A 19253-nucleotide genomic window follows, 5' to 3' on the forward strand; every position below is an offset into this window, starting at 1 on the left:
TGCAGCAGCGAGCTGGACCTCACCACTCACTTTTGTCCGCTTTTACAGGCTAGATGTCTCTGCTCCAAGTGTGGCCCGTGCAGTGCTGGGCCCCGCGTTGAGACAGGGTTCTACCTGTTACGTTCTGTTTTTTTGGTGATTTTCAAGATAAGCATGTCTAGCAATACGGGAGTTTCAATATCCCATAGTGAGACATCGAACGGAGTGTTGTGAATGAAAACTATAGGTTACTTACGTAACCCCAGTTCTCAGAGTAACATGAAGTCAGAGGTCTCACCAGACGGCTCTTCTTGCTAAGGCGAAGCGAGAAGAGGTGCTTATTTTTGAATGACGCTGCGACGTAGCGCAAGCTACTTAAAGGGTGGGTGGATTCCCTGACGTAGACGTCAAGATCACCAGCCAATCAGGATTGGCGTAATGAGATTGATGCTTCTGTTTGCATACGCGTTGAGGCGCATCCCATAGTGAGACATCTCACTTCATGTTACTCTGAGAACTGGGGTTACGTAAGTAACCTATAGTTTTACAACACATGATCATATAATATAGATTATTTTGACATTGGCGTATGGCGTACAACTGCTATTACAATTGCAAGAAACCTAGGCAATATCTTAAGATAGACGCTTCTAAAAGTAAAATAAAAATAAACAACAATTTAAACCCATTGCACACTTTGTTTAGTATATGATTGTCCTAAGCAATACAAGGTTGAAATGCGGAGTATTTCTTTACATCATAGGGAGTTTGGAGTTGTTCATTTGTCCTACTTTTACAATTAGTCATATTCACTATCCCTTTTCCCTCATATAGTGGAACTCTATCTCAATAAAGATCTTTGGCATGCAACACTGCATGATAACACATCCCAAAGCCATACACAGCAGAAGTAAAATAACAATTGTTATCACATCATGAGGCCACTGGATTCAAAGCTGCACACTTGTTTAAAACGCAGCGTACTGTCTCGGGCAGCAGACAATGGCAGCCAAATCCTCAGACAAGAGAAAAATCCTCAGCCTCACTTCCTCTCTGTCGCCTTTGTGCTTGTGTGTGCCTAAGTGTGTATTGTGTTAAGAGTCTAACTGCTTAGAATTGTTTGTGCATGATTTACTCTCTCCACCCCAGTCATTTCAAACCTCGAAATCTAGAGCACAATCAAAATCCCTCTTTGTTTACAAAGTCATGAACTTGTTGATAAACTGCAGAACGCCTACACTGTGGGGGCTGTTACTGTAAAATGATATTTAGCTAAAGAGCCTTTGATGCATTCAAAGGAATGATTTGATTTGCAGTTTATGTATGTTACCATGCTGGCCTGGATAAAATACCAAAACCATCACTAAGCATACACTCTATGTATCATTAAAGTTGCCTTCTATCCATGCTCTGAAAGGCTATTTGAACACATTTCACATTTACTGAGTGACACATGGCCAGTTATTTTGTTGTAAGGTGTGTAATGTGGATCGCCTTTGTTGGTGGTTGCAAGGCTCACTTTATACTTTCAGTCTATTTAACTGGGTGACTAAGCACTGTTGTCGTTATCTGCTGGCATAACTCTGTTTAAGCTGCTAAGAAAAGGGACTATGCATTGACATTATACATCATGTCATTCTTCTACCAGCTAGAGTCTGATTCAGCTGCCCACCTACACCAGAGCCTTGTCCACCAGATGGGCCATGCATAATTAAGGCGATAACCCTCAGCAGAGACCTGACCCTGTCACAGCAATGACAATAAGGCTGGCTAGCCAATGGGCACACTTTGCCCCCTTTGAGATCCCCGCAAGGTGCTGCTATACTTCTCTCAGACATAGTTAAGTATTATTGCCTAAGCACATAGTGGTACTATAATGGCTAATGTTCAATTAAGCTCTTAAAAAGGTTATATAAAAAAAGAAATTTGCATGACCTTAAGCTCTATTGTATACGTCCTAATGTGTTATACATAGCAAAGTAATCACTGTACTTTTGCATTCATATCACTCAATTGGACCACTTTGACACTACTTTTAGAAATGTTTTCATAAGACCTTATTATTAGCATCAAACAGAAAAACTCAAATGTACATTGTAAAGTCCATTAGAAGGGTTTTGATAACCTACTGTGTATACGTGTACGTGAAAGAGCGTTCATGTAACAGTGCATTTATATACAGGACTGTCTCAGAAAATTAGAATATTGTGATAAAGTTCTTTATTTTCTGTAATGCAATTAAAAAAACAAAAATGTCATACATTCTGGATTCATTACAAATCAACTGAAATATTGCAAGCCTTTTATTATTTTAATATTGCTGATTATGGCATACAGCTTAAGAAAACTCAAATATCCTATCTCTAAATATTAGAATATCATGAAAAAGTATACTAGTAGGGTGTTCAACGAATCACTTGAATCGTCTAATTAACTCGAAACACCTGCAAGGGTTTCCTGAGCCTTGAAAAACACTCAGCTTGGTTCAGTAAACTAAATCACAAGTATGGGGAAGACTGCTGATCTGACTGCTGTCCAGAGGACCGTCATTGACACCCTCCATCAGGAGGGTAAGACACAAAAAGACATTTCTCAAAGAGCAAGCTGTTCACAGAGTGCAGTTTCAAAGCACATCCACAAAAAGTCTGTTGGAAGGGGGAAATGTGGCAGGAAACGCTGCACAACCAAGAGAGATGACCGCAGCCTTAACAGCATTGTGAAGAAGAGTCGCTTCCAGAATTTGGGGGAGCTTCAAAGACAGTGGACTGAAGCTGGAGTCCAGGTATCAAAAGTCACTGTTCACAGACGTGTCCGGGAAATGGGCTACAATAGCCGTATTCCCATGGTCAAGCCACTTCTGAACTCAAGACAACGGAAGAGGCGTCTGACTTGGGCTAAGGAAAAGAAGCACTGGACAGTTGCACAGTGGTCCAAAGTCCTCTTTTCAGACGAAAGCAAGTTTTGTATTTCATTTGGAAGTCAAGGCGCCAGAGTCTGGAGAAAGGCTGGAGAGGAGCAAAATCCAAGTTGCTTGAAATCCAGTGTGAAGTTCCCACAGTCAGCGATGGTTTGGGGAGCCATGTCAGCTGCTGGTGTTGGTCCACTGTGTTTCATCAAGCCCAGAGTAAATGCAGCTGTGTACCAAGAGATTTTAGAGCACTACATGCTTCCGTCTGCTGAAAAGCTCTATGGAGATGAGGAATTCATTTTCCAGCATGATCTGGCACCTGCCCACAGTGCCAAAACCACCAGTAACTGGTGTACTGACCATGGCATTACTGTCCTCGATTGGCCTGCAAATTCCCCTGACCTGAACCCCATAGAGAATATGTGGGGTATTGTGAAGAAGAAGCTGAAAGACACCAGACCCAACAATGCTAATGAGCTAAAGGCCGCTATTGAAGCATCCTGGGCATCCATAACACCTCAGCAATGCCACAGGCTGATTGCCTCCATGCCACGCCGCATTGATGCAGTAATCCGTGCAAAAGGATTCCCAACCAAGTACTGAGTGCATTAATGGACATTTTCAAATGTTTGATTGTGTTTTGCTGTTATAAATCTTTTTTTTTTTACTTGGTCTGAGGAACTATTCTAATTTTTTGAGATAGGATTTTTGAGTTTTCTTAAGCTGTATGCCATAATCAGCAATATTAAAATAATAAAAGGCTTGCAATATTTCAGTTGATTTGTAATGAATCCAGAATGTATGACATTTTTGTTTTTTTAATTGCATTACAGAAAATAAAGAACTTTATCACAATATTCTAATTTTCTGAGACAGTCCTGTATATTGTGTCCTTCACTATACTATATGTCATGACATGTTTTATCTAGTAATTGAACAACAACTGAATTCTGAATTGCAAACATGATTCAAATATGGAGATTCATGCACTCTCCATTTAAGCACTTGAACTCATCGAGCAGATCTAATGATGGATCTCTTTGGGAATCCTCAGTAACCATTGCCAATAATTTGATATGTCCTCGTTGTCATGTAGCCTACGGACATGTTGCAGCACCAGGTATCCGTTTTCATAGGCCAAGAGTTGCCCCACAAACATCAATTAGGGTCTTTGGTATGTAGATACATCTCTGGTGCAGCTTGCTCTTGTTTCCACAGCTGAACCAATTTATCATTCTGTGATCAAATCATTGCTCATTTAGATGCTGTGAGACGGTTTAATAAATCAGACAAAAGAGCTGCATATGTCTCTCCTAGTGCTTGAATATGTTCTGTTTACAAGACGGTTTGATAAATGACAGCCAATATTTTCAAGGGTGATGTCTACATGTCATTTCCTGAAAATACTGGTTAGAGTTGAACAGTAGTGACCATTGTAGGAATGTATTTAATAACTTGGCTTGAGGAAGAGAATGTATTTGAAAAGACATCAATCCCCAAACGCCCACCATGACAGTAAGTCCTATCCCCTAATCCGTTGTCACGCAGTGCACTTACATCATGTCTAGATATTGTGTGGCTTTACTGTTCCTTATTCCTCGTAACTAATAACAGCAACAACTCTGTTCGTGGCTTGTGCCACTGCGTGGCTGGACTGATAAAGCCCACATGAAAGGATAGTGGGAGACATAATCATTTCACCAGTTCAGCCAGCTCCAGCACTCTTTGAAGTTGCTGCACCCTGGATCATTACAGCAAGGGAACACTGTTGTGTAGCTGGGTTTGGTATAGCTGTGTTATTTGTGTGCACAGCTGTCTCTACGGTGGTCTCAGCTACAATAGCCAGTAGGTATGTTATTGTTGTAATGATAACATAAACATGTATGTATTTGATCCAATGCTGTATGTGTTTAGATCTAAGACTTAAGGGCATTTGTATTTCCATTTTCCAAACCACCCTAATCCCTGATTAGTTCTACCTACAAACAGCAACCCACCCAGGAGAGAAGCTTTCATCATTATCCCAGTTGTCAAAAACATGCATATCGTTCCTTATACATTTTGTAATGCCCGACTGACATTACCTTCACATTGATACCAAAGGGCTATCTGTGTACATTTATTTTGCATGTCATATGTTTGAGTTTAATTGATATGAAACCACTGTATGTTAGTGTCTAGATAAGTGGTTTTCTCCCCAAGTCCACCCATTTTTGAGATGGTGTTTTTGAAAGATGAAATGGCACCAATATGCTTCTCAAAACTTGTTTTCTCGTCCGTCAGGTTTTTGGAGGTACATCTCTGACCTGTAATACTGTGCTCTTCACAGTATAGTTAAGAGGTCACATAGACAGAGGGGGTTTTTGACAGTTGTAAGCAATGATTGGAAAGAGACCATCAGGCGAGCAGGGATTGTTTCTGAGGCAACTGTTAAGGTGGATAATGTCTAGACATAAGAAGTCTGTCGGTTTCCTTGTGATTTTGCCTCAGCACATTTTAATCATTTGCATATCTTGCTTCAATTGACTCATCCTGTTTGTTACTATTTATTTCTTCATAAAGAAAAGCTGGCTAAAGTATAGCTTTGACATGTTGATCAAAGTGTGTTTCACAGAGAAAAAAAAACACAGAAATTATTGTGTTAATGCCCAAATCAAACTCTTTTGCATGCTGCTTGAATTCTTGGAATTTTATTTTTTAATAGGCTTGTGTCATACACATATCCTATTTGTTATAACACATATTCATAGATTGTGAATACAATTATGCTGTCATGTACTGTAATTTAATATACATCTGCATTGATGTCGACCTCAGATAAAAAGTACGGACCATTTTGCATTCACATCAGCCACTGCTCTTAATCAGTGCTAGAGTGTGATTTTGGGATTCTTATTACCCCTTCCCCATGTATTACCCCTTACCTCCGGCACCCTTTCTCAGACCGTCCATCTTCATGCTCAACCTTCATTTTGATCTCAATTACAGTTCCATAAAGTGTTGTGATTGCACCTTGCAGACGGACAGATAAACAGACAAGATAGAAGAAGAAGAAGAAGAAGATACACTTTATTAATCTCTTACAGGGACCCTAACCCTACTCAAATGGTATTCCAGCATCATAAGTTTCTATATTAGTACATTTTCCCATGTTAACACACTCACATAGACTCAGAAGGTAAAACTAATAGCAGCTTGTAATCAGTGGTAACAGCATTGTTTGTGACACATAGGGTATGGACAGGATGTCACAAGGAGAAACACGTATAGGGTCTGGCAAGGATATCCGTTTGATAGGAAAGTAATTGAGAATTTAACCCTCACAGTCAACCCCTACTGTACGTGTGAGTGTGTCCATACTGTGACTCCTGCATGGAAATCCCATAGTGTGTAACTACAGAGTAGATGATAATCATGTAATGTAGGAAAGTGAAAATGATGATGAAATAGGATTATGGCTTAACCTAGTATTAGTTTCAGGTCCTTGAATTGGATTGACCTACAGTAGTTCCCGTTTCATGCGTAATAGGTGATCTGTTGCATATGACTGTTTTCGAGGCTTCGCTCTTTTCCGAAGACAACACCAAGTACCGGCAGACAGCCACATCATGGTTGTGTGTGTGTGTGTGTGTGTGTGTGTGTGTGTGTGTGTGTGTGTGTGTGTGTGTGTGTGTGTGTGTGTGTGTGTGTGTGTGTGTGTGTGTGTGTGTGTGTGTGTGTGTGTGTGTGTGTGTGTGTGTGTGTGTGTGTGTGTGTGTGTGTGTGTGTGTGTGTGTGTGTGTGTGTGTGTGTGTGTGTGATACATGGAGTTTTTTCAGCTCTGCGGTGAAACAAAAGTACATCAATGATACTCAAACCTCTTTCTCACCCCATTGACTCGCTTTTTTCTCTTCACCACAGTTCTGCTCTTACAGATATCACACCACTCTCTTATTTTCTCACCCTCTCTAACCTATTCTCAGCCTCTCCCTCCCTCGCTTCTCTTCTCTCCTGCTGCCCTTCCTTCAGTCCCTCCCTCGCAAACTACTTGCTATTCAGTTCAGGGAGGCTGCAGGCAGCATTGCTCTAGCTCCCATACTGCTGCTGCAGGACTAGACTTTTTGTATCCCCTGCTCTTCCTCTTTCCGTCTGATAACCAGACATTTCCATCACTCTTTTCTTATTCTCCTGAAACTATGCACCTTATAGCCTTACGGTCCGTCCACACACAGGCATGAAAAAAATCTTTCAAAGCTTCGCCCATTCACTTGAATGGGGTGACGTAGAAGATTTTTAATCTTCGCCAAACTGCATTGTGGGGAGCGGAGCACGGCTTTGCAAGCATCGTGAGCATCAAAAGTTGAGCAATGTTCAACTTTTGATGCTCCCAATGCTTGCGAAGCTGGCATCAGCCAATCAAATCCCGTTTATGCAAATCCCGCCAGTGCAAGCGCTAGCCAATCAAACCGCGTGTACTGTATGCAGATATGTCATAAAATGGAGGATAAATTAATCATCGCTGTAGGAAATGTCCCGGTCCTTTACGACTGCTCTCTGTTCACCTACCGGGACCTAAACTGGAGGAACCAGGCATGGAGGGAGGTGGCAGAGACAGTTGGTGAAACTGGTAGGTTTTCACCTGTTTGGGGAGTTTATATCCAGTTTACTTTGTTTTAACATTGAATGGACAGGCTTTGTATGCCGGGGGCGGGCGGGAGATTCCTGGGAGATTCCTGATTGGTTGTTGGTCGCCTTGGGCGCGTGAAATCGCCAAGCTTCAGACACGCCCAGCATCAAGGTTTTTCAAGATTTGTTTCATGCCTGTGTGTGGACGGGACGTAACACATTTACAGTAATATGTAACCCTACCTCCTCTCTTCTCCATATTTCTATTCTTAAACCACTTCATAGCAGCATGACGTCCAATCGCATGTAACCGCGTACTTTGGTGTTTTTCAACGACGGATGAATTATGTAAGGATCAGTAAATCAACCGGAACACAATTTATTTCCTGAGAGGCAATTCACAATGTGTGTTCAGGGCTAGCTTTACCAACCATCGTAACTCGTATGTTGAATTGGATCTAAGTGTTTTTTAAGTAACCATTTACACTCCATATACAAGTTTAATATATAATTGGGCACATCTACCATGGATATTTTGAGTATTCTGTGGAGGTCAGAGCCCTCGACATCCAGTGCTGCCTCTGCAAGTTACTGTCTGTGTTATGCAGTCACCGACATACCTTGTTTCAGGCTGCTTTGGGATACTTTTGTCCTACCGTAAAAACCGAAATATGGAGGTTATGGTTTACAGCCTCCTGATGCCATTGTACTGACTCTGACTAGAGAGATGTATAAAAAGTATTTATGGTGTCTGTATCTCCTTCTTTGTGAAAAGGCTGTAGAAAGTCGGAATTTTTAGAACTAGCTTTTGTCTGAAAATTCAAAAACCTGCAGGTTACAGTAGTTTAGTCAATTACACATTTCACATCTAGCATTACTTCTTGTCATATCTGCAACCACACTTACTGTAATGCATAATCCCGTAAACTTGAAATATATGTTATCCCGTTCGAACAAAAATACGTGTATACTTTTTGAATATGCTCTGAATGAATCAAGCAATCAAACAAAGGGCACAGTGAGAAGAAAAATATTCAAGTAATAATAATAATAATAATAATAATAATACATTACATTTATAAAGCGCTTTTCCTGGTGCTCAAAGCGCTTACAAGCAAGTAAAACAAAATAACAACAAAAGTAGAAAGTGCGAAGCTAGGAGGAATAAGGGCAAGGGGTTAAGTATATGTCATTTTGCTCTACGTCTGTTTATCTAGTGTCAGTTCCTGCTTCTGCCACTGCTGCAGTCCATTATTTGTGTGCTTCCTCTCTCTGTTGTTTTTCCTAAATAATATCCGGTCAGATTTTGATTTGTGTTCTTATCACTGTCATATGAAAAAAAGTGATGTTACATTTCCATGAAGCCATCAGTAAATAACAAAGTACAAAAGAAAGATAATTTGATAATTCAGATGCACTGCAAACCCCTGGCCAAATGATAATGTTGTATATGCAGAATAGACCCAGTCACATTCTGGCTCTTTATTCTGTGACTTTTGGCCTCATTTCAACATCATTACTCTTGCCATATCTCCTGTCATTTACTACTGTGTCATCTCATATAAATGCAAAAATGCCCCATAAACATAATTTATAAAATGTCTGTGCCAAGTATGCATAAAAACACATTCGACTCATCAGGAGAAGAACATATCAGTTTATTATTATTATTATTATTATTATTATTATTATTATTATTATTATTATTATTATTTATTATCAGTCTTAATTTTGACTCTGTATGTTGTGATTGTGTTGCACCAATCTACGACGTGTCCATGTACACAGGGTGTCCTTCATTCTATGTGTGCCCAATCCTAAACATACTGCTCATTTGGTACTTACGAGGTGCTTGATGATAAGCCAGATGCTTCCTCTCATCCACAACCTGCTTGACCACAGATGCTAATAGCCAGTGACAGGCCCTCAGTCTAAACATGAGCCAGTGTAATGAGAGGAGTAAGCAAACGGCAGCAGCCATTAAACATAAGAGAGCTTGTGCCAGGAGGCACTCTGGCTCCTCCTCAGGCAGCGCAGTTCTGGCTGCTTTAACTTACAGGAGACTGCCAGGCTCTAACAGCCCCGTTATAGTTACAATGGGCAACCATGTAAGAGGAGAAGAGACATGAAGCCCTCGTACGAGCAGTACAGCTAGGTTGGAAGTGTACTAGCTGTCCTGAGGCTATATGAAGGAGCTCTGGATACTTAATTATTCTCCGACTGCAGAACTGCAGGATTGTTATAGATGTGTGTATGTGTGGTTAAAGTAAGCCTCTAGGATGTGCTAATGTGTGGGAGGCTACTCCTATTTGTAGTAGTATGGATTACAGATGTTAAGTTAACTGACAGTATATGATATAGGTGTATACCATTTGACAGGCCATGCCAACAACATTTATAGTATATTATGTATGTGCTCATTTAAACACAATACACACTTCAAGAAATCTGAACTGTGTTTGATAAAAGCTGATTTGTACAACCTAATAACCTCATGATTGTTCTGAAATGCTATTGTTTGCTTATAGATAACATGATGAATACTTTATTCATCCATCAACAATTGTGTCTATCCATTTGGGTTTTAATATCATTAACGAAAACATTATTTTGGTCATTCAAGTGAACACATTTTGTTTACTTAGTTCATACGACATCATCTGGATAGCTTTCTGTGTGCCCTCCTTAAAATGGTAACTGATGTGAACAATGTAGGAAACATAAAGGATAATGAGGTACATATGGTGCGTGGGGCATCCCAAAGACACAGATTGAAAGCCACTGCCTTAGGTCATTATCACTTTCATTAAGCCTCATTAAGAGACAGGAAAGTCCAGTGTGCAGACCTACATGCAAGGCATTACATAAACAGTATGAAATGCATCTGTTAATCAACGCCTACAACCACACAACCTTTTCTTTTCACATGAGTGAAGATGCTTTCTTTCATTCCCTTATTAACTCCCTCCAAACTGCTCCATGAAAAAAAAAAAAATGTTAAAATAATGTGTATAGTATGTCACCCAAATCTTATATGCAGTGCAATGCTGCTCTCCAATCTGAATGTTCCACTTTTAAGTATAACACAAATAAAGATATATCCTCAACGCTGCTGCTTTGTTGCCAGATAAAGGTTTTGTGAATTTTTCTTTTTTTACATGTGGACCTTTATTCACCATATATCTTCCAATTTGTAAAGCTTGCCAACATAATTGTATATGTTTGTAATGTATACAATACCAAGATTGGTGAGAACCCAAGTTACACCTTTGATTTGTTACATTTACTTTGTCTAAGCGTCTCTTGGAAGGGATTTCAGATCGTATTGAGAAAAAAGATAATTAAAAGAAAATTGATAACGGTTCAGTTTGCCTTTTGTCCTCACGTCTATATGGACTTCCACCTGTTTGGTTTTCTCTCATAGAGTTAGAAAATTGGAGGCTCTACATTGCCTGTATGTGAGTGTGAGTGTGAACGGTTGTCTGTCTTAATATGTTAGCACTGTGATAAACGGCCATCCAGAGCAGGGCAGGCTGGCTGGCTGGCTGTGAGCCCAATGTGAGCCGGGATACGCTCCATCCATCTCCCCACTACCCTGTGCAGGATAAGCGGGTATAGATAATGGAAAGATGGAACAAAATGACATATAATCTTTCCACATGTAATCCGCTTAGAACAATATTAAGCTAACTAACCTTTTACAATGTGCAGTGCATGTGAATTATATTTCTGTGCTCATTTTCCTCAGCACTGCATTGTGCCTGTGCTGTACATCTATTAGTTTCCCAGTGGGTTATAATGGCTATAATGATATTATGATATTTCTGTACCATGTAGCTCTGACATCTCATTTAAAAAAACAAACAAAAAAAACAATTCTAATCTGAAGCATTCATCTAGAAGTATTTTTTCCACCCACAGGCATTACAGCGTGTTTTCTTTTTCAGTATCCTGTAATCAAACTAACTGATAGCCACCGCTGCACCTCTTTAAGTTCCACTTAATGAGAACAAGTCAAATTGGCCCATCTATGGCACTACAGCTGAGGGACCACAACTTATCTTAATTAGGATCTAGCAACCCATTATCTGCTACTAACCCGACCAACATGTTACCACTATTATCAACCCCCACCACTGGGCTGGCACATACACTCTCTCACCCTCTCGTTATCAGCCTTCCCCTTTAAGCCCGCTGCAGACGGTGTAACCACATTGGACAGTAATTGTACTCCTCGCTCCGGCCTAATTGAATTGACAAGGAGCCGGAATTGATATCATTTAACACATTGATCTTGGGAGACAATAAGACGGAATGCCTTGTGCCCCCTCATCTCCTTTTTCCTCCCCCACCTGTCTTCTATTTACCTCCCTCTGATTCATCTGCCCATTGCTTTGATTTGCCATGTTATTGCCTATGAATTACCAGATTAATTCCTCACTTCTTTCACCTTGCCTCGGTTTCAGGGAGTTCTTGGTATTGTCATGTGGTATTGCATTAGTTTCAAAGGAGGTACAAAGACATGGTTGTATAATAATTAATTTTCTTCCATTAACTTGTGAATGCAGTCAAATATTGTGTTAAATGCATCAGAACGACATTGATCACCTGTATGTACTTTACTTTTCCCCTCATCTCACATTTTCCTGTATTTTCTTATGTTCTCAGAAATAAAAGCTTTGGACTTTATTCACATGATGCTCACAATAGTAATAAACATAGTAAACAGTCTTAATGAATCAATAAAGCACAAGTTAATATACATTATATTGTTTCCCATTGCTAAAAATGTAAAAACAACTCAAGTATCACACCTCTTTTTTGGAGTCATTAGAAAATACATGCAGTAGAAGCTTTAATACAAAAATATAACATTTGCCTGTGCATGATTCTGCTTGTAAAGACTCTATTGTTATGATTAAACCTTTATCGGATCAGAACTAGATTAAAGTAGATTCCTCTGCACTGCGCCACTGAAGAATTACACAACTTACTTTGTTGAGGCATGAAAGAGTGAACACACTCATGGCCCTCAGCAGCACCATCAGCATGCGCCGTCCACCAGCCGTCTCCGGAGTGTGGAAGAATAAGTGCTACTGCATCCATTACCCCACACAGTAGATGCTTATTTCCAGGCACCCTCTTCTATCTTGTTCTCCCCAACTGAGAATGAATGAGAGCACACCAGGGGGTAGAACATAATGGATGGGGACAGTTGGGAACATTGTCTGCAAAACACCACAGGGACTTGTGTTTACCAGCAAAACCAAACATGCACATTCCATTATCTTGCAGTCAAAAACTAAACAATCAATGTGTCTGTATGGAAGACAATTGAATCAACTGCCTACTGTGCTGTCAAGCTTTTAATGGCGGTGCATTTCAGGGCGGAATTGCTTGCACATACACCTGGATGGGAGAGGAGGGAAGTTAAATTGTTTTTCAGATAAACACGGTGAAAAAAACTATTATGTGATTCAGTTTTGTCTCTCTCGCTTTGTTGCGCCCATATCAAAGACCACCGTTTTGACCAAGCCCGGCTGAAAATGAGCCTGACACATTGACTAACCTATGATTCATTATTGTTGACTCTCTTAATGTTTGTGATAGGGGAATTCATGCATAGTGTTTTTAATGGGCGTTTAATGTTCTGCAGGAAACCCAACATGAGTAATACATTTGACATTGTGTGCTGAAGGAGTAGAGTATTTGCAGTATAGGGAGAGAGTATTTTTTGTACTTGAAGCCTTCTTGACTTACTTTCGAAAGCATGCTGCATCCGTCCTAAAGCTGCAAAATGACACAATGAGTTGTAGTAGATAGAAGAAAATAAATTCAAGAGCCATTGCTTGGTTGTCAGTATGAGCTCTAAAAAACAGACAGTGCTTTCCTTTTAAACTGCAGTCATGTGATGTTTCAACTCCTTAACTCAGATTAAAGAGTTAAGAGTTTTAAGAAATAAAACTACTGGGATTTCTGATTCAAGAAAATGAAATAAAAAATAAGTAGCCCAAAGTTGTACCTAGCCTGACCATTCTCTCTTTCTTTCAGTTTAATTAAACATGTCGGTTATACATAACATCTTGGATAAGTTTGAAGTGTCCTCTGAAAGGTTGAAGCTAAGCCCCTTTTTATTTTTGGCGGTGAGCATCTTTAATCCTTTGCGTCCCTCTGGTGCCTTAATGACACATTAGGCTCTTAAGGCAGCACAATGACTGATGTTGTCATGTCCTCTGCTCTTGAATAGAAGAGCTTGTCAGTGCATGCACATCGAAAAGAGAGAGTGCTTGTATGGCATGCTTTGATAGGAAAACTGAATGCTCTCCTGGTTTCTTCTCCGCCCCCTTTTGTCAATCAAAAATGATTTAAATTGATTTCATGTATGTTTCATAAAACGTCCTGTACACACAAGCAAATGTCCACAGTTCAGTAGGCGGGTTAGGGTCAGGTGGGTTTCTCTCAACGCATGTCAAACTGGACTATAACTCATTGTATACTCTATATAACACACTAATATTGCCATATCTGATTTACTGTGTGGAGATTTGGGGAAACACGTATAAAACCATCCTACAGCCGTTATGCACATTACAAAAAAGGGCTATAAGAGTTATCACTAATGTTGGATATCTTGAACACACTAATGTATTATTTTGGAAGTCACACATATTGAAGTTCATTGATCTGGTTAAATTTAAAACGGCACAAATCATGTACAGAGCAAGACATAATCTACTTCCTAGGAAATTAAAAACATTGTTTGTAGACAGAGAGGGTGGGTATAATTTGAGAGGAAATCTACATTTTAAACAACTCAAGGTCAGAACAACTCTGAGAAGTATGAGTATAACAAACTGTGGGGTGATTTTATGGAATGGTTTGGAGCAGGAGTTAAAACGGAACACAAGCATAATTCAGTTTAAAAGGATGTACAGAAACACTTTTTTGAAAAACTATGAGAATGAAGAGAGGTGATTGAAGATGAGAAATTATTGTATATGTATGTATAAATATAAATGTAAGTAGGAATAACTTGCATAGTGATTTTAAAGGACAATCATTGATAAAGTAAGGGGTGGGAATTAATAAGTATTTGCTTCCTCCTACTCCCTTTCGGACACATATGATTTATTATTATTATTAATATGAAGACTTTTTTTGTTTTTTTTGTTGAATATACAGATATTACCATGAATGTGGATGGATACTGTATTTTAACAATGCGGTATTCTGTTTTTCACATTTGTTATTTGTTATTTTTTAATCTGTTCGAAATAAAGAATAAAGAAAGAAAGAAACGACATTGACACATCACGTGCAAATTATGAGAAACATTCGTCTTCCGTTCAGTTTGGTGCATTACTCCATAAAAAAATAACTGCATTTTGTGATTGCTATTAAAAGAGAGTGTGAATAACTGTATATGAGCTGGGAGACGAATGACTAATTTCTAATACTTAACGCCCATATGAAAGACAACTCGCACTCTCGGCCAAGGGCAAACCAGCAATAAATTAGCCAGTAAAAGGAATCATATCTGCTTTTATGGCTACAGGCTCTTTTCATTGAGCAGCCCTGTCACAGCAGTGACCGTACACACATGTGAATTCCCTTTAGCAAATACCCACGCATGTTGAACCAGAGTGTGACACATCCAAAAGTAAGAAATTGCAAATAGATTGCTGTGGTTTGTCCTCAAAATGGCATCTCTCTCAGAAAGTGGGTTTGGAATAGTTTCTATCTTCCAATATCGTTGACTGATACTGACAGTTGCATTGAAACGGACAACACATCTTCCCGTGCAAAATAAAACGTCAAAAAAGCTCATGAAGTCAGTGTCACCGTGTTGTGTTTCTGAGTCTACAGCAGCAGCTCTCCCTCTGCTTTTCTCTTTGTTTGGAAATAATGTGGAAACTGTCATAATGACCAAGGCGTTGAAAGTGACAAATCATTGTTAACCTCAGGGTGGGTTAAGTGTGAGGTGGGCGTTTGATGGGGTCTCATTTAGTTATTTGCGACACATATATATGAGGTGCCCCCCTATTCCACATATATAAAGGGGAGAACAATAGTGCAGCAACACAGAAATAAGCAACCACATGTTGGGTCTTATTAATCAGGATAACGACCAAATGGCCCCTTTACTTAAAGTCCTGTTGTTATGTGTTTACTTTGTCTAAGATAAATCATTGTTTGCAGTCAGGGATCAATGGGAATACATGTCACCAGGTATGTGTTTTTCTGCAAAATAAAACCTTCGCCTTCAGGCTATACTGGGCAAAACTGTTGGATGGTTGCCTGGTAACGACATAACTGATTGTGTGCTCTGGCTTTCACAGTAGAGCAATGTGTCTTATCCTGTGATCATCCTGCAAACCTTTTTCCTTTGCTGAAAAACATATTCAAATGGAAGAGTCCACAACTGCCTTTCAGATTTTAAATGAGCATATTTGATTGCATGCCTTTGCATGGTAACTTGTTGAAATGAAACGCTGCATTTGAACATGAATCGCACAAACCTGAAAAAAAATGCAGCATAACTTTTGTACAGCATCGCTCGAGTTTCAAAAGAGGGGTGAGCCACATATTTCAATTGGTGAGTTGGCAAAATTAAAGGACAGAGTAATTAACATGAATGATTGTTTCTAGACCTTTAGTTTGAACTGAGGTGATATTTGACTTTATGCAGCAGCTGATTGAAAGGACCTGTGGGACGGTTGGCAGCATAGCAGTAAATGTCGCAGATTCTTCACTTCCAAGATGGAGTACAGCCTGTAGCTGTAGTCCTAAATCCCACACCCCAATCTTCTTTCCAGTTATAATAGCCTTGTTGTTGTTTTTGTTGTTGCCAATTACTTTTACGCCTTGAATTTTTTTAATTTAATTAGATCAAAGGGGTTGATCCCCAAAAACAAATTCTAAAACGTTGTATATCCTAGTTATCAATATGCTTTAGATGTGAACAGCCAACACACTGAATGGTGCAGTCATCCATTAAAGACAGTTATATGCAAATATCTGTTTAATGAAATAAGTGACAACACTTTTAATTGATCCTAAAACTCCAACTGTATTGATATGTAGCACATTCAGTACAGCACACTTATGATTGTAACACTTTTCACTGCCAGGGACACCCGCATGACTTTCTCTAAAGGGATCAGAGTACCCGATCATTTATATGTGTCCTGAAGCAGAAACTGTTCACTCCTAGACACTGACCGCTTTCTAACCTTCGGGCCAAGCTGCCATCCGAAGTTAGATAGTTAAAGGGGGAGTCTAATAACTGGAGTAGTATAAATAACTCCACTCTTCTCTATGGTTTCTGAACAAAAGAGTAGAGCTGGTAAGTTGTAAATGGGGTGCCCAGGTGGCATAGGGGCAGACAGAGGATCCTCCTGCTAGGCCTGGTGTTTCAATGAACTTGGTTTTATTTCTGTATGAAATACTTCCTTGTGTCTGCCTTAGTGACACTTGGACTGGTTAGTTGTCAGTTGTGTTAACTGGTGGGAGGGAATCTGGAGCAGAGAAAAGCTCTGTACTTCTCTCCCAATGGAACCCCTGTCAGGTTAGAAAAAGGGATTGGGGCCTCTGCATGTGTCAGGTGAATCACAAGGTAGTCCTACACCCTCCTAAATTCACCAGTATGAGCTTGCAGTGACAGGAACTGCTGCACACAGGAGGTCATTTGGTGACAACTAAATTGAAACTTGATTTATAGGCGGAGGTAACACACCAAACTTTTTTAGTCAAGTTTTAATGTTCAGCACTTGTAATTTCAACCAAGGTACTGGTTATCTCACAAGATCTTTTTTTGCCTTCAGGATATTTTGATGTCCGATATGTTTTGCTCTAAACACAATTTGTCATTGCTCCTATGAAGTTTAACAAATAATTTACGAAAGTCTACAAAAAATGTCTTCAATGTATTGGTTGTAGGGCTTTTGTGCTTGGTAAACGTGTCTAATGACAATGTGGCATTATTGTAAATATAGCATGCCTATAAAAAAATGTTACACTCAATAAACACAGTTTATACTTGTTTTTTTCAAACTAAGTAATAGTCAAACAGATAAGTGTGTGATGGCATTCTAAAACTGTGTTAACACTGTATTTGTGTTTCTTTTCGCAGACTGGCAGGAAAGAGAAAGGGGACCCATTGAACTCTGCCATTGACAAGATGACCAAAAAGACCAGGGACCTGCGCAGACAGGTAAGTGCAAGTTTCATGCATCAACTCCATCTCCCATTAAACACTTTTATCTAACATGTTCTACCAAGGTTTATTTACCCATCTCTCATAAAATTCGGACAAAATTCAGTTTTATTTCCCTAATGATGACTCAATTATTATAACAGGTCACAAATATGTACGTGCAATTTTAAAGGCAAAATAATGTCCTCTAGCTGGTCACCGTAGTTTTAGGAAATGTTTCTCAAACAGAAGTAAGTAGTGTATTTGTTGGGGACTATTTTCAGCAGCAGATTCTCTCTATGCTCTAATGGGCTATTACTAACCTGATGTGCCAGATGGCTCGTTACACAGAAGCTGTCATCGGAAACTGTTTGAAAAAGGGCAGGGAAAATACTCAATCACATCAACCAATCTGATCGCTGTTCACATTTTTCAGAAGCATTGCACATAGACATATCAATACAATAGGTATTGCAATTAATACAAAATCACAATACTAGAAAAAAGGGAATTACCCTCCAAGCAACCCCAAGTACTGATGAATAAGTACAGGATTCATGCTGTGATATGCAACATCAGAACTCAAAGCATTATAGATTTATTTTTCATATTATGAAGGAAACTATTATCTATTTTTCCACTGTTAGATCTTGCAGATTATGAAAATTGTTTTAGACACCATGCTTGAAAATAATATTATATGATGCCTGTTAAGCCCCAAGGTCCCCGCCGGTGGGGACCCTGTTTTTTTTTTTCAGGACACTGTGTCTCAGGGGATCTTAATATTTACGAACCTATTAATGTGTTATACCAGATTAATGGAAATAATCTCAGCTAACTGACGATATAAACCATTTTTATCAAAACAAAACACAAGTCTCATAAGAAGCATCTAAATTACCCCTTAGCGAAAAATGCTAACGGACATTGGCACAGAACTCAAGATAAAAGTACCCTTATTACTTATCGTAGCTGCACATACAAGATCTCCGATTAAAGCTGAGGTTCCACAGATTATTTAGGTATATAGTATCATCACTGAGTGATCCGAACTTGCGACAGGGCAAGCAAAGACAGACATCACAACACGTACCTTTACGTAGCTTCTAGGGAGATCGTCTCACCGTAGCTGTTAATCTGATCAAAAGACGTGTTCAATGGCATTAAAACGAGAAAAAACGCGGCTGAATCGGTTAATCCATAGGTTGATAAAGTTCCTGGGCAATAATTGGAATTATTTATAATCCATAATTCCATTTGTATGTAAAAATCGCAGAGCAAAAGTTAGCTGCTAATGGTAGCCACCAAATTAGATGCTGCTTCCGGTCTTGGCTGTGGCTCTTGCGGCAGTATAATACACACACATGACCAAATAAGGGCTATGTGGGAGTTCCCCTCGATTCCATTGGCTCTGACGGTTGGAAAGAGATGTCACTTGTCAAAATCCAGCAGGAGGAGCCAGAGATATGAAAAATCCAGCCAAATGGCCCCAGAAAAGGTTTTTTTTTGCTAAATCTGTCTAAAAATGTCAAATATCACTTGTTTTGCATCAATCTTGATACAGGG

At 39.4% G+C, this 19253-nt stretch overlaps 1 protein-coding gene across 4 annotated transcripts in view; it reads left to right on the forward strand.

The window, feature by feature from the left end:
* Positions 1-19253, forward strand: part of ctnna2 (catenin (cadherin-associated protein), alpha 2) — a 314859-nt gene that overhangs the window by 203689 nt on the left and 91917 nt on the right. For all 4 annotated transcript variants that reach the window (XM_079693317.1, XM_079693318.1, XM_079693319.1 and 1 more), the window contains one exon: positions 17625-17705. In XM_079693317.1, coding sequence (XP_079549443.1) covers positions 17625-17705 — 81 coding nt within the window. The remainder of the gene's footprint in view (positions 1-17624; positions 17706-19253) is intronic.

The sequence above is a fragment of the Notothenia rossii genome (genome assembly GCF_949606895.1).
Source record: "Notothenia rossii genome assembly, chromosome: 1".
NCBI lineage: Eukaryota > Metazoa > Chordata > Actinopteri > Perciformes > Nototheniidae > Notothenia > Notothenia rossii.